Source organism: Plectropomus leopardus, chromosome 4 (genome assembly GCF_008729295.1).
Source record: "Plectropomus leopardus isolate mb chromosome 4, YSFRI_Pleo_2.0, whole genome shotgun sequence".
NCBI classification, from domain to species: Eukaryota; Metazoa; Chordata; class Actinopteri; order Perciformes; family Serranidae; genus Plectropomus; species Plectropomus leopardus.
Genome location: NC_056466.1, coordinates 58,045 through 73,792, shown reverse-complemented (window position 1 = coordinate 73,792; position 15,748 = coordinate 58,045). Strand labels below are relative to the sequence as shown.

Genomic DNA, 15,748 nt, shown 5'->3' with positions numbered 1-15,748 from the left:
TTAAATATGTTGGAGTTTGTGACAAGAAGGAAAAAAAGGGAAAAAACTAGGAAAAATAAAAGCGTAGCAGAGAGCAAGCAAGAAGAGCGTCTGCACTGAAGCGAAGCAGGAAGCGTCTCCAGGTATAAAACGTTTTACCACCGCGGATTACATTCTAAAAAATGAGGATCGAGGCATTTAAATGGATGCCACCTGATGCACTCTACCCATCCAAACATGGTTGCAGACCAAATTTATACCGAAATTATAATGACTGGATTATTAAATTTTAGGGCTAAAGAAATACTGCTATACTTTGTGCATTGATCCCAGTTACTGTAATTTCAGTTACTGTGCATCTCTGCTGACCAAAGCTAAATGTAACTCAGTACATTTACCTAAGTACTGTACTGAAGTACATGTTTGAGGAACTTTTACGCTATATGAGTATTTTGATCTAATATTACTTTCCACTTCAACATCACTACACTTCAGAGAAATAGACTTTTCACTCCACTACTAATATTAGATAACTACTTTAAAAATTAAGATTTCTGTGCACAAGCAAAAATATGAAAATATACTCGCGCAGCTGAGACAATTAGTTGATTAATTAGAAAAAATAAATTGGCAATAATTGTTATTATTGTGTAAGTCATTTCATGCTAAAAAAAAAAATTATGGTCCCAGCTTTTCATATAAACTGTAAGCTATGTTTGAGGACTTGCTGCTTTTTCATTATCTTAATTATTTTGATTTATTAAATGTATTTTAATCTTTTGGCACATGTACTTTTACTTTTAATACTTCAATACATTTCCCAGAAATCACATTTACCTAAGTTTAACAGGACGTCAGTTTTACTTCTGCAGAAGTTTCTCTTCTTTCAGCCTTTTTTTGGCGTCATGTGTTTAGGGGTCATGTGTTTATATGGCGTTTAGGGGGCGTAAACCTGTGCTGACCAATGACTGATGAGCAGTGGGATTCAGCATTGAACACACCTGGTCAGAGCAGATTTAGGTGGTTCAGAGTGTTTTGTGTATCTGGAGGTGACGTTTTACTTTACCAGAAAATTAAGAGGAAAATATGAGATATTTATGAGAATGTTGCTGCATGATGCCCAGTACCTGTATTTACTCCCATCCCATTTTTATTCCTGATTATGCTTATTATATATTTAATATATGCACAAAAAAACAACACGTTCCTTGTAGGTGCAAACCTACTTTTCTGACTTCTGATGTTCATGATAAATCACGACAGCACTGCTGTAGTTGTGCTGTCAGTCCACTAGATGGAGCTCATCCCCCGCAGACAGATGGACAGACTGAAGTCAGACATCAGCGCCAAACTGCACTCGCCTTTGTTCTCATCTTCACGGTAACCAACGCCCTCAGTCCCATTGTTTACTCACAAATAAACAAACTATCAAACCGACTAACTGACAGATTAGGCTTGAGGGAGCTCTGATCAGATTCAGTTTGTCAGAACACACAGTTCAAGTTTTTAGTTTTAACAGAGGAGGAAGTGAAGTGATCAGTTAGTGACTCACACTCAGTTCACTTCTACACAACACAAACTTTTCACACTCAGCTCACTTTTGCACTCAATAAACACTAACTGTTCACAGGAAGTCAAAGTGAACTCGCAGAGAAACAAACCCATCAAAATCCCTGTTTCCTCTTCAGCTGCAGCTCATCTCACTCTTCATCACACCTTTAACGCCACATGACACACCGGGAGCTCTGACGTCACCCCCTACGGTTGTGTTTCTGTCAATTTCCGGTTATCACAGAGATGAGCTCCTTTCAAAATAAAACACCACCATTCAGACGGGAAATACCAGAATAAAAGTCACTTAGGATGATATGTGGGAAAACACCCTGCCTTCCAGAATTTTAATCTCTAACAGATACACAGTGTTGCAATTTAATTTCTATATATCAATTTATGATAATAATAATAATAATAATGATAATAATAGTAACTTAATTTATATAGCACCTTTAAAAACAGGGTTTACAAAGTGAGTTGACAAACATGGAAAAGCAGAAGCAAGAGGCTTCGTAACTATAAGAGTCAAACAACAACGTCATACTAAAGCCAGACAAAACAGAGAAACAATTACAAAACCAAAATAACAATCACAACCATACCATTAATGGTATATACAATTCAAAGAATATCAGCAGGAAACACAGAAATAACAGTACTAATAATAGAATTAAACATGATTAAGACCCAATGAAAGAATAAATTAAAAGAATATAAAACACAATAAAGAAAAAATTTTAAAAAAATGTCTAGTCTGAATATGAAACATCTCATCTTTGTACTGCATTCAACTGAACATAGTCAAAAAAGTCAAGCCAGTTTCATTTAAAATGCCCCTTATAACAATTCACAGTTTGCCTCAGCATACCACATCCCTCTGCCCTGAGACCCTCACACTGACTAAGAAAAAAACTCCAAAAATCCCCCTATAACAGGGGGCAGGTAGTAGAAACCTCAGGAAGAGTGACTGAGGAGGGATCCCTCTTGTCCAATAGATATTGTAAAAAAAACATTTAAACTACAGTAGATGACAAAATTATATATAGGAAAGAGAGAGAGAGAGAAGAGAAAAGGGGGGGGGGGGGGGTGCACAGCAATAATGGTAACAAAAAAATAATATAACAACTGTAATAGTCATAAAAATAACAAATGTTATTTATGATAGCATGTTCGGGTAAATATTCTAGTTTATGTGCATGGCGATAAAAGACATGTTTATAATAACAGTGGAGGCATGACTAATAACAATGGCAGGAAAAAGTGGCATTGAGTGGGATCACTGCATCAGCACAACCAGGACCCACAACACAGGCTCAACAAAAAGGATTTGCAAGTCTGCACATCCTCTTTTTATTTACTGGTTGCACAGAATCTCAGCCTTTTGTAGTATGGCTCACAGCATTAAGATGGAGAGTCTGTCAGCAGTGAGAGTATTTCTCTACACAGGAGGAGACTCTCCCTCCAACAGTGAACACAGAGTCACTGAGGAGCCAGACCAGAAACCAAACCCAGGGTAGAGAGGCTCGGTGAAGCTGGTGCTGAAGGTGTGGAGGTGGATCAGAGAGTCAGAGGAGACTCTGTAGAAGGACACGGAGCCAGCAGGATAGTCCACATACACTGCTACTCTGTGAGTGACAGAGGAGGAGGAGGAGGAGGAGGAGGAGGAGGAGGAGGAGGAAGGAAGGGCTTGTCTTCTCTTATTGCTACAGACAAAGTAACCTTTCTCCTCACAGCACCACAGACTCCAGGACTTATCATAGCCAACAAACCAGCAGTCATTACTGTCCCCTATCCTCCCGATTCCTCTGTAACTCAGCGAGATGAAAACCTCTCCTCTCCACTCCAGCTCCCAGTAACAGCGACCAGTCAGACCATCGCTGCACAGCAGCTGATGCCACCAGTTAAATCTCTCCAGGTGATATGGATATGCCTGCCTCTCTGTCACCGAAGTCACCGTCCTGTTGTTGTCGGACAGTTTGAGGTATTGGTGTATCGTGTTCATGTCCACTGTGAGTTCACAGGCATCTGATGGAGAGAACAAGACACAATACAGCATCATCCAACCTGCGGCGTAATGAAGTAATAATACTTTGTTACATCACTGAAGTATATTTTGGGAGTATCTATACTTGGTTATTTGTATTTCCATCAACCTTTACTTTTACTAAACTACATTTCCTCCAGGGATTTTAGTTACTTAATACAAATCAGAGAAGGACGATGGAACAGATGGACCAATGAAAGAATGGGAGGAGCAAAAAACTTCTTTAAATCCTTTAAAACCATAAAAGAAGACCTTGTAACCCCGTCATGCAGGCTCCATTTTTAAGGCGATATTAAGAAATAATGTTCAGAATGCTGAATGTTTGCTTTGTTATATTAACACAATTTACTTTTACCTTTACTTTTGAGACAGTATGATAAAATTATACTTTAGGACTTTTACTCAAGTAATATTCTAAAAGGCAACTTTCTAACAAAGTAATTTTCTCTTAAGATATCTGTATTTTCTCAAGTATGGCTTTCAGGTACTTCATCCACCACTGCATATAACACATCTGATGGGTTTATTTGCTCTTCACTAAAAGACTTCACACTGACTCATCTTTATGGATCTTCTTTCAAACTGAGAATCTGATGTTGCTTCACAAGTTTTGATTTTAACCTCTTTAACACATGCTGCCCTGTTTTCATGAATCAAAGTGAAACACACTCACTTCCTCAGACCAGGTTTCAGCCTCTGCTCCCCACAATGTTCAAGCCTGCAGGAAGAAACAAAGTCAGAACGAACCTCAGCAGCTTCTTTATCCAGCTGCATTTATAAAACTAATATTACCGCCTTGAAGTCGTGTGCCTCTGCGCACCTCTCAAGCTGCCTCAGCAGTGCTGCTGGTACAGACCGTAAACTGACAGTCCTCAGCTCGTCAGTGTGACGGACAAACATTGAGCTCTTATTGTCTGTTCATACCTGAGTGTGTCCAGCCTACACTGTGAATCCTCCTTTCTAGCAGTGAGCAGCTTCACTCCTGAGTCTCCTGGATGGTTGTAGCTCAGGTCCAGCTCTCTCAGATGAGACGGGTTGGTTTTCAGAGCTGAGTCCAGAAAAATACAGCCTTCCTCTGAGATCAGACAGCCTGACAGCCTGGAGACATTAACATGATGTTATTTCATTTATTTTCATCTGTTCATGTCTTGTCAATGTGGATTCAGTGATTAAAATGAGAAAAATGTGATTTTTTTCTCAATAGTCTACTAATTTGAAACTCTAACTTGTTACTACATAGAGGCCATCCATCCATTAATCATCTCATGTTTACCCAGGGCCAGGACGCTGAGGCTGCAGGCAAAGCTTAACATTTAAGATGTCCCTCTCCCCAGTAACATTTCCCAGCTCCTTCTGAGGGATCCCAAGGTGTTCCAAGAGATGAGATATATATAATCCCTCCACTCATTACCTTTTGCTAAAAAATGGGAACCACCACCTTTGTCTGCAACTGCAGGAACTGTGTCCAGCCCTGACGCAACAAGCAGACAAGCCCCGCTTCCCCTTCCTGAGGCGTCAAACAGTTTGCCAGAACTTCTTTGAGCCTGAAAGACCTTCTCCATAACCTCCCTGAGACCCCCCCCCCGCCCTGGTTTTGCCCGGGTGATCACCACAGCTGCAGTTCTTCAGGCCAACTGGTACCTGTCTGCTGCTTAAGGAGACCCCTGAAAAGCCAGCTCGATGACCTCCTTTACTGCTGATGTCCACCAGCAGGTTCTTAGGTTGCTCCCACAACTATGACCTTTCAACAACAACTCCTTGCAGGTGTCTCCACAATGGAGGTACTGAACATGGTCAACTTGGATTTCAGGTCCCGAAACTCCCCCAGTATGCATGAGAAATTCTTCTGGAGGTGTGAGTTGAGGACCTTGCAGGGCCTCAGCCAGATATTCTAACTTTACCTTCAATACACATTTGGGTTTACCGAGTCTGACAAGCAGCCTCCCCCCGCCATCAGGTCCAACTCACCACCAGTTGATGATCAGCTGACAACTCTGCTCCTCTTTTCACCCAAGTGTCCACAACGTACGGCTGCAGATCTGATGATACGACCACAAAGTCAATAATCAACATTCGGCCTAGAGTGTTCTGATACCGAGAACACTTATGAACCTCCCTATGCTCATGGTGATTGTTAATGCCAATCCATGAATAGCACAGAAGTCCAATAACAAAGCACTGGTCAGGTTTAGATCAAGCAGGACTTTTCCCAAGTCACCCCATCAAAGTTCTTCCGTTGTTGCCCACTTGAGCGTTGATTTCCCCCAGAAGAACTATAGTGTCCTCAGATCCCTTCCAGGATGCCACTGCAAGACTCAAAGGAGCCTGGGAACCCTAAACTGCTGCTTGGTGCACAGGCACAAAGATCAGAGATGTCCCCCATGCAACTAGTGGTCTCACAGAGGAACCCCCCCCACACAGAATGTGATTCTATGGGAAACACAGATTTAATGATAAATATGTTAAATTGTGCCTCTGCTGCAGAAAAACAAAGTTTAAAAATCTTCTTGAAGACACTCAGTCTCAGAAGCTGGGACAAATGGTGCAGCAGTTTTTTTTAGTCTAACTTACACTGTTAAATCCAACAGCTTTTAGTTGTGCTTGTTTAGAGACAAACCTCACGTATGTCAAGCAGCATTTTAAAGGTTATCTGTTAAACAGAAGCTGAATCCTTACCTGAGAGTTTCCAGTTTACAGTGTAGACTCGCCAGCCCAGAAGAAAGCGTCATCACTCCTGAATCGTGCAGGTTGTTCTCGCTCAGGTCCAGCTCTCTCTGACTACAGAACTGAGAGCTGAGGACTGATGTGAAGTACTGACAGCATTTACCTGTAAGCTTCGTTTGACTCAACCTAAAATATATGTAAGTAAAAAATATTTCCTTCAGTGTATTGTCATTTGTTGAACGTTTGAATTATTCCAAGGATAAAAAAAAATATCTGAATATGGTAAATACGGGAATGCAGTGCAAAACTAGATCATAAAAGATGTCATGTCTTAGACAAAAGACAATGCACACAAAAGCATCAGAGTTAGATCTTACCTGAGTGTTACCAGTGTACAATGTGGACTTCTCAGTCCAACAGAGAGCAGCTTCACTCCTGGATCCTGCAGGTTGTTGCTACTCAGGTCCAGCTCTCTCAGATTAGAGGACTTAGCGCCAAGAACTGAGGACAAGATTTCACAGCTTGTCTCTGACAGATCACAGCATCTCAAACTGAAAGAGAGAGAGTGAAAAACAAAAACAAAAATGACACTGCTGGCTAATACAAATGTAGGATGTATTATTTGTGGAGTTACCTTCTCTTGTTCAATGACTAACCTGATCTGTGGCTTTTTTAACTTAAACTAATTTCTAATATAAAACTACTAAAACAGGTGTCCAAGGTGGCTTTTCAAACTCAGCTTCTTTGACTGGTTAAGACTTTCTGCTGCTGCTCTCTGCAGCATGCTCTATTGTCAGCTTAACAGTCGGTCAAGATTCCAGGTTTTCGTGTGTGCTTGAGGACCACACACACACACACACACACACACAAAGTTACACAGGTGTTATAGTGACTTGCAGCAGTGCTGCAAAGTCAGCAGACAAGCATCAACACCCTTCCTCCCCCTTCATCCCGCTGCACAACATCAGCATTTGTGTGGAAGAATACGTTAAGGCAGGATACTGTGCAGCTGGGAAGACTGTGAGATGGTGGCAGATTTAGGATTTAGTTAAGATTCCTGGCAGAGATCGCACCAGCCTCAGACCAGACCTTGTGCTCTGTTTGGCATCACTACAATTCGTTTACATCATCAAGATTTAAGTGCTTTGGGAGGACTCAATGGAGAAGGCCTACACAGGCAAGAAATTGTGGTATCCTGATCTTGCAGCTGGTGCTTTACGATGTGGTTTGACTTGTGAGATTCCCAAAGATAACCTTGCCTACCTGATGGTTGTACATTATCACGTGGTCCTGTAGCCATGGAAACACTGACTGTTATCATCATTTCGAAATTACAATGTACTTTTGACAGCATGAAACAGTTTGCATGTGCTGAAAAGAGGATATTCGTCTCCAGTCCTCTCCATTACTAAGTTGTAAACATAAACTTGCAGCAGCTCAAATATGCTGCCTGGGACTGGTAAAATGTCTTTATAACTCACTTAGTCAGATGTTTTGCCCAGATCACAACTTTAATTTTTTTGTCCATCATTTTCAGTTCTCCTAACTTCTAATGCTGCAAACATTCCAAAAGATTTTTGAGTGTCCTTACTGACATGAGTCTGTATGCAAAGCAAAAGTGAAACTGTCTGTCAAACAAATGGCTAAAGGCTGACCTGAGAGTCTTCAGTCCACAGTCTGGACTCTGCAGTCCAGAAGAGAGCAGCGTCACTCCTGAATCCTGCACTCTGTTGTTACTCAGGTCCAGCACTTTCAAAACAGAGAATGGGAGTGGGAGAACTGTGGACAGTGCCATACAGCTTGCCTCTGAGAGGTTACAGCCACTCAGTCTGTAAAATGGGGACGATGAAGAAAGATGTTGACATTATTTCACATTTCAAAGCAATGTTTTCAAATTTGTAGATTTCCATCTCATGCATGATGAGTTGAGTACTCATGCAGCACTGACAGTACATTATCATTTCTCTGAAAGTAATAATTGCTATGGTATGATGATCACACACTAATATGCTTTGGTCAATCAATAAGGAATACTCAATGGCATTACAATCTGCAAAGGGAACAAAGCCATTATTAATAGTATGAAAAAAGTGATGGATTTTTCATTCAAATCATCAACAAATCAATCAGTAACTCACTAATAAACAACTGATCAAAAAAACAGCCAAAGGTTTATGTAGAACAGGTTATTGGTTGGAATCAAGCAAAATGTGCTGAACAAATTAAATTTAAAAAAGTACCTAAGTATGCAAATCAGATATTGATTACTTGATGATTGGACTTTGATCAAGTTATTTTAGCTTACATTATATATAATGGGCAGCATGGTGGTAAGGTGGTTAGTATTGTATTGTATTACTCAGGTGTGAATGTGAGTGTGAATGGTTGTCTCTCTCTGTGTGTCAGTCCTGTGATAATGGCAACAAGTTATACTTGTGGGTTAACCATTTAGTCATTTCATATATCCCATGTGGAACCAGCCATGAGATATTGAGTATAATCAATATATCGCCCATCTCCAATATTAAGCTATAGCACTTATTTTATGTACAAAATATTCTAGTCTACCTTTTTGTGTTTGCCAACATTTAATAATAAAGGATGTGATAATTTCAGTATACTTAGTTAACTTTTAACTTTTTTTTTTTTTTTTTTTTTTTACTTTTTCAGGCATTTTTTTTTTTAAACAGCATAAAAACCTTTCCAACAACCCAGCCTTGGTTATTTGCAGTTATCGGTGCACTCACTTACAGAGCTTTGTTGGAGGCTTTGACCACTGAAAACAGCCTAAGAAAAGTCTGCTCTGACGGGAAGAATTTATTCAGGTCAAACACGTCCAGATCCTCTTCTGATGACATTATGATGAAGCACAGGGCTGACCACTGAGCACGAGACAGCTCATCTGAGGACAGACCTCCTGAACTCAGGTACCGTTGGACCTCCTCTACTAGAGAGCGATCATTCAGCTCATTCAGACAGTAGAACAGGTTGGTGCTTAGCTCTGGAGTCTGATTCTCACCGATCTTCTTCTTGATGTACTCAATTGTTTCTTGGATGCTCTGTGAGCTACTTCCTATTTGTGCCACCAAACCTCGTAGGACACGCTGATTGGTCTCCAGGGAAAGTCCCAGGAGGAAGCGGAGGAACAAGTCCAGGGTTCCGTTTAGATCCCATATGGTCTTGTCCACAGCAGTCTGGTAGAAATCTGATGGCTTGGATTTTTTTCTAAATGGAAACCACTTCCACCAGGAAGTTGTTTGTTCTCCTGACAGCAGGTTGACTCCAGACTTGATGAAGGTCAGATGGACATGAAGAGCAGCCAGAAACTCCTGAACACTCAGATGGACGAAGCTGAACATCTTGTCTTCATCATTCTTCTTCCCACGTTCCTCCTTGAAGATCTGTGTGAACACTCCTGAGTATACCGAGGCTCCACTGACATCAATGCCACTCTCTTTGAGATCTTTCTCGTAGAAGATCAGGTTGCCCTTTTCCAGTTGACAGAAAGCCAGTTTTGCTAATGACTCAATGTACTGGACGCACTTCTTTTGGTTGTATTTCTCTTTTGTCTGATGAATCTGAAACTTCAAGAATTCTGCGTACATCTCAGTCAGGGTCTTGGGCAGCTCTCCTCCTTTTCTGGTCTTCATCACCTCCTCCAGGACTGTAGCAGTGATCCAGCAGAAGACCGGGATGTGGCACATGATGTGGAGGCTTCGTGATGCCTTGATGTGAGAGAAGATCCTGATGGCCTTCTCATTTCCGAATCTCTTCTTGAAGTAGACCTCCTTCTGTGGGTCGGTGAACCCTCTGATCTCCGTCATGATGTTAACATAATCAGAATGGATCTGATGGGCTGCTGCAGGTCGTGTGGTTATCCAGAGGCGAGCGGCGGGAAGCAGATTTCTATTGATAAGGTTTGTTATCAACATATCCACTGACATCGCCACAGTAACATCAAAGTCTTCCTCTGGGCTGTTATTCGCAGAGCAGTCCAGCTGAAGGCGGCTCTCATCCAGTCCATCCAAAACAAACAGGAGTTTGAAGTTGCTCTTGTCGTAGTTGGTGTTTCCTGATGACTGCAGAGTTTTGAAGATGAAATTCAGAGCTTCTTTCTTGATGCCTCTGGTTTCCCAGGTACATTTATGAATGAGCTCTGCCAAACACATCTTTTCTCCCTTCCATAAATTCAGCTGGCGGAAACTGAAGGGGAAAATGAGATGCACATCTTGATTGGTTCTTCCTTCAGCCCAGTCCAACACAAACTTGTGCACAAGAAAAGTTTTTCCAATTCCTGCGATTCCTTTGGTCAGTGCTGTTCTTATAGGTCTGTATCTTCCAGAGGGAGGTTTGAACATGTCACAGGGTTTAACTATTTTCTCTGTATCTGGTGGCTTCACCACCACCGCCTCAATCTTTCTGACCTCGTGCTGAGTGTTGATGTGTACGTCGCCCCCGGCTGTGATGTACAGCTCTGTGTAGATATCATCCAGGAGCTGCTCATCCTTCTTTTCCGTCCACCCTTCTTGTGCACACATAAACTTATTCTGAAGGTTTGATTGAAGCATTTCTTGGTAGTATGAGATGTGTTGTTTCTTTGGTTCTGGAATGATCAACTCTGTGAAAGAGAATTATAAGAAATGTAAAGTATTAGGCTGTTCGTCTATAGTAGCTGAAGCAGAACATACATAGTCTTTTGCATAAGGATCGTGTAAGACAAACAAACAAACTCGTCCTTTTCTTCAAAAGTTTAAAAAAATGGAGCCATCTTAAATGCCTTTATGGTCAACCAAACATTTCTGACAGTCAGTAATGTCTGTTAGGGGCAGAGCATTGAAAGCATTCTTACACTGATTCCTCATCAGTGGCTCATTTATCAGCTGCTTGGCTAGCCAGCTGACTAGTATCCTCCCATCATATTGGTGGGCTTTAACAGAGGATTTGTTCATTTGTTTAGCTTAATTGTACTTGTTCATTTTTCTTAAGAAAAGCATTTCCTCAAACCTCAGGCCACTAAAAATCGCAGCTAGGGTCTTATGTTTACAAATGGACAACATGAATGTACTGAGATACTAACAATCCTTTGTTTTTTACACTTAGGCAGGTTGGGGGAAAAAGCCCCTTGGATGAGAGGTGAAACATTCTCAAGAAACTCGCAAGTCCAGTGGCCTACAATAATGGACCTAAAAGTGACTGCTGATGTCATTAGGCCTAGCTAACATTATCACAGAGTCAGTACAGGCTTGACTGGTCTGTCTAACTTCCGTCAATGTCACCTTATTAATTTAAGTCTAAGGTTATTCACAACATTTCCTACAACCACAGGGGCTTGCATGTAAACTAACCATTCTTTTACTAACATGGCACCTTAATGAAATACAGGTCACACACATTTATTGTAAACTGACTTTTAAACATACCTACACTCACAGCGTGAACTAAAATTTGCAGATTTACATGTTTCTTTTGTTCTGAATCACTGAGAACAAAGACCTCACTCATTTGCCACCTTTGACGTAATGTCTGTTTCAAATGCTCTGCAGAGCTTATTCCATGGGCAGTGGCTTCAGAAAACATTCAAATAATTTAATACTTAAAATGGATAACAATAACTTTTATGGAAGTTAGTTTAGACACAGGAAGCAAAATTACATTTTCATAATCTGTCGCAAATGTACCTTCAGTCTGAGGAGAGGAAGCCCCTGTGCTCTCCGAAGTCTCTCCAACATCACTGACATCTACTGGAACACAGAGAAACAACATGTTATGTTTTCCAACTAATAATTACGTTTTATTACTTAATTGAACAAATTTGCACTGAAATTCATAAGTCCCCCCAAACCTTTGGTTTTGGTCTCATCTGAACCGCCAGGAGACTGGGCTGAAACACAAACATGCAACATCTCTTGAGAAATGAAAAATAAATAAACCAGGCATTTGGTGGTTACACTTGAAGCATGGACATAATTTAACGAGATATGGCATTTATTGATTTAAAAATTAAGGGGAAACATTTACTGTAAGTGTTGTTGACATTGAGCGTTACATGAAGATCCCGTTCTGCACGAACACGGTTAAACTGAGGCATGTTGAGGATACTTCCATACTGGGCGGTGAAGGTCTTGCCTCCTGTTTCAATCTGAGTTTGAACTAATTGAGAAAAGACAAAATATTCAGGAGTCAGGCAACATGAATTCCTCTACAGAATCTGAATACATACAGTATAGATGTCTTTTCTGGACATTTGCAGGTAGTTTCATATTATGTTTGTTGAAGGCAACTGCTACTATGTTTGAGGGATTATTACATTAAAAGCTGAAGATTTGTTTTATGTTTGTTACAGTTATTAATGTATTACTCAGAAACAATGACCGTGTTCTTTAATTTTTCTCTTCCTGTGACTGACCTGCTGATATTGTTCTTGCGCTCTCCAGCTGGTTGTTTGGGAGGATTGAGGAACCTTCGTGATGTTCATCTTCCAGGTTCCACTTGGAACGTTTGGAGTCGTCTCCTCTGAGATATTTCAGAGTGTCTGAGAGGAGCCGTTTTGTCATTGTGGCTCCCTTAAAAAATCAGAGAACAGTCAATCTGAGATGCAGTTGTGTGACAGTTGTTTTTGCCTGTCTGAATTTTTGCTGAATGTTGTTGCTGTTTTGACAGAGAGGGAATAACTCAGTCTGTTTGAGTCTGACGTGTCAGAAACTCAGCAGAATGATGTGATAACTCATCTCATGGGAACACAGAAGCAGACTACAGTAGTAGGTATTTAGGTGTACTGAACTGTTGGTTGGAAAATATGGAAGTTGCCATTAAAGGTTTGAAATGAGCTGAAGGCGGCTCTTAATATCAAATATAAACCGTTCGTCCAACAATAACAACAACCCTGTGGTTTGGCTAAATGCTACAATGGATAAAAATCAGTAAACTGCACAGAACGGAGCAAAGTTATAATTACAGAACCAATGTCATAAATACTGGTTACCGGTTAAAAAACAGGTTACTGTATTCAGTATTTTTTTTCTGGAAATATTTTTGTTTCAAAAACTCACATATCCTTCAGCTGTGATAGACATGACCACACCACCAGACATGTTTCATCAGATCAGCTCATGTTTCCAAAAGCAAGAGCAAATGCAATAAAACGGACCACCATGGACCGAACTATGCATGAATGAAATTTACTTCCCAAACATATTGCACAAAAAAATACCAATGTTAAATTTAAAAGTTTCATTGCGCACATCTTTTGATGTGAAATGCTGAAATGAGGTTTTAATAAATTGTTTAAATTTTCTTATAACATAAAGGTGAGTTTTGACAATGTGTTATGTCTGGTGGCCGTGGAGGATTTATCTGCACTCAAAGAACAAATGTAACAAGTGTTACTTTAAATACCAGTTTAATAATATTTTTAATATATTAATGATGACTAAATCATATTACAATGGTTAAATGTCAACTGTCTGGAGCTTATATTGTCTATTATTTTGAGGTGTGTTTTTTTTGTGGTGTGTGTGTGTGTGTGTGTGTGTGTGTGTGTGTGTGTGTGTGTGTGTGCTCGCGTGTGTGTGTGTGTGTGTGTGTGTGTGTAGTTTGTGATGTGACAGTCTTTGTAATGTTGCATTGTAACTGAAGAATGTTTGTTGTGGACCTCAGAAAGACCATCTGCACCACTGCTGTAACTAATGGGGATCCCAGTAAACTAAACACCATTAGAACCTTTAACAACACTGATAGAACCTTTAACAACACTGATAGAACCTTTAACAACACTGATAGAACCTTTAACACTGTTAGAACTCTAAACAGCACCATTAGAACTATTAATGTTGTTTGAACCTTTAAAAACGCTGTTAAAACCTTTAAAACCATAAGAACTGTGCCGGCACAGTTAGAACCTTTAAAAAACACCGTTAGAACCTTTAAAAAACACCGTTAGAACGTTTACCAGCACGGCAGACAGCGGCAGAGGGTCCCGGGCGCAGAGACGCTGCAGGTTTGGACTCTTCCTTTCAGCTGCGCTGTGTGACTGACTGAGACTCCGGAGGAAGAAGTCCCGGTAACCCGTGGAGGGAGGGAGAGCGGCGGGGCCTGAGGCCGGTTAAAGTGGTTATCGGTAACTCCAGACTACCGTTCACTCTGCTCACAACACTTCCGGTGAGCTAACGTGAAGTCAAAGTGAGCAGAGAGAGGAACAAACCGATGAAGCTCCGAGTTTCCTCTTCAGCTGCGGCTCATCTCGGTCTTCACGTCCACATTCACACGACTGGCCGTTACACACCGGGAGGTCCCGCCCACGGATGTATTATCAGGAAGCTCCGCCGCTGACGGTGACCGTTAGAGGTGGTCGCGTTTGCAGCAGAGCAGACGCAGTAAAGGCGCATTGCTGCCCTCCGCAGGTCATTGGCAGACGTCTATTTGATACTTTTCCTCTTCGCTTTTTAAATTCACTGTGTTGAACATTAATGTTTATGCCATTCACTTGAACTGGACTGAAGCTATCAAACAAATTAAAATATGTAGACAAACATAACATAACATAACATAACATAACATAACATAACATAACATAACAGACAAGTAAAGAATAAATCACGATACGTTAAACAATAGGGAAAAAACAACAAATGGTCACTCAGGAATTATGGCACATGGACATTTATACAGATGTAGGGCTTTTCCACTTTGCAACATTTAAAAAAAATCTTTTAAATAATTTTATCTCTTTTAGAAAAGCAATAAATGTGGGAGTGGCCTTCAGAAAAAAAGGCATTCATTAATGAAATGCTTTGCCAAGATAATCAAATTATTTCCAAATGTATTTAATTTTTAAAATTATTTAGATGCATTTGTGTGGAACCTGATTTTACTGTATACATATGTTTGCTTACATAAGAAAAAGTCTGGAGAAATCTAGTATAAACATTCACCCCAAAAACCTGAATGACAAAAGCATTTAAAAGTATTTAAATCCAACAAAATAAATATGTTAGTCATGGCATACTGCTGTTATTGAAGCTATTAAGGCAAGGCAGGTTTATTTATGTGGCACCCTTCAGACACGAGGCAGCTCAAAGTGCTTTACAGGGGCACAGAAATTCATCAGATACAATAAGAAAATATTAAAATTGCATTTTTACACTTAAAGACAATCAAGAGCAGAAGCAAGAAAAACAATCTTTAGTGGAGAGAGAAAGAGTCACAGTAAATATTAAGGTTTTAAGCCCTGATTAACAGAAAAAGAATAAAATGTCTTAAATTCTACTTTTAATCACTGTGTTTTCAAATTCTAAGCATTTTTATTTATTCCATTACATGTACAATATATGTCAGTGAAAAATCTAAGAGGTATAAAACCACATGAAAAGTCATAGATCAGTTTTGAGAAAATACTCCCCCAGAGCCTCCCTCAGTCTTTTTGGATGGTAAAAATTATTTTGACAATCCAGTTGACACGGCTAATTAATAGATAATATTGCGCCCACTTGTTCACATTTTCTCCTTGTT

The 15,748-nt window shown here is 40.3% G+C and overlaps 1 protein-coding gene across 1 annotated transcript; it reads right to left on the bottom strand.

The window, feature by feature from the left end:
• Positions 1-2,614: 2,614 nt before the first annotated feature.
• On the bottom strand, positions 2,615-14,497 carry LOC121942127 (NACHT, LRR and PYD domains-containing protein 3-like). The gene is made up of 12 exons (XM_042485244.1): positions 14,190-14,497; positions 12,648-12,804; positions 12,260-12,391; positions 12,084-12,122; positions 11,920-11,982; positions 8,993-10,859; positions 7,897-8,070; positions 6,619-6,792; positions 6,254-6,427; positions 4,502-4,675; positions 4,249-4,295; positions 2,615-3,558 (listed from the first exon to the last, which is right to left on the bottom strand). Exons 2-12 carry the CDS (start codon positions 12,793-12,795, stop codon positions 2,972-2,974), a joined length of 3,579 nt encoding a protein of 1,192 aa, XP_042341178.1. The 5' UTR covers positions 12,796-12,804; positions 14,190-14,497; the 3' UTR covers positions 2,615-2,971.
• Positions 14,498-15,748: the final 1,251 nt, after the last annotated feature.

Excerpts from the sequence above, each read along its gene's own strand:
- LOC121942127 (XM_042485244.1), bottom strand. The coding sequence starts at position 12,795 with ATGACAAAACGGCTCCTCTCAGACACTCTGAAATATCTCAGAGGAGAC. Across the intron at positions 12,123-12,259 it reads CAATGTCAACAACACTTACA|CCCAGTCTCCTGGCGGTTCA; the intron begins GTAAATGTTTCC and ends TTTGTGTTTCAG. Across the intron at positions 6,793-7,896 it reads TGTGGACTGAAGACTCTCAG|TTTGAGATGCTGTGATCTGT; the intron begins GTCAGCCTTTAG and ends TCTCTCTTTCAG.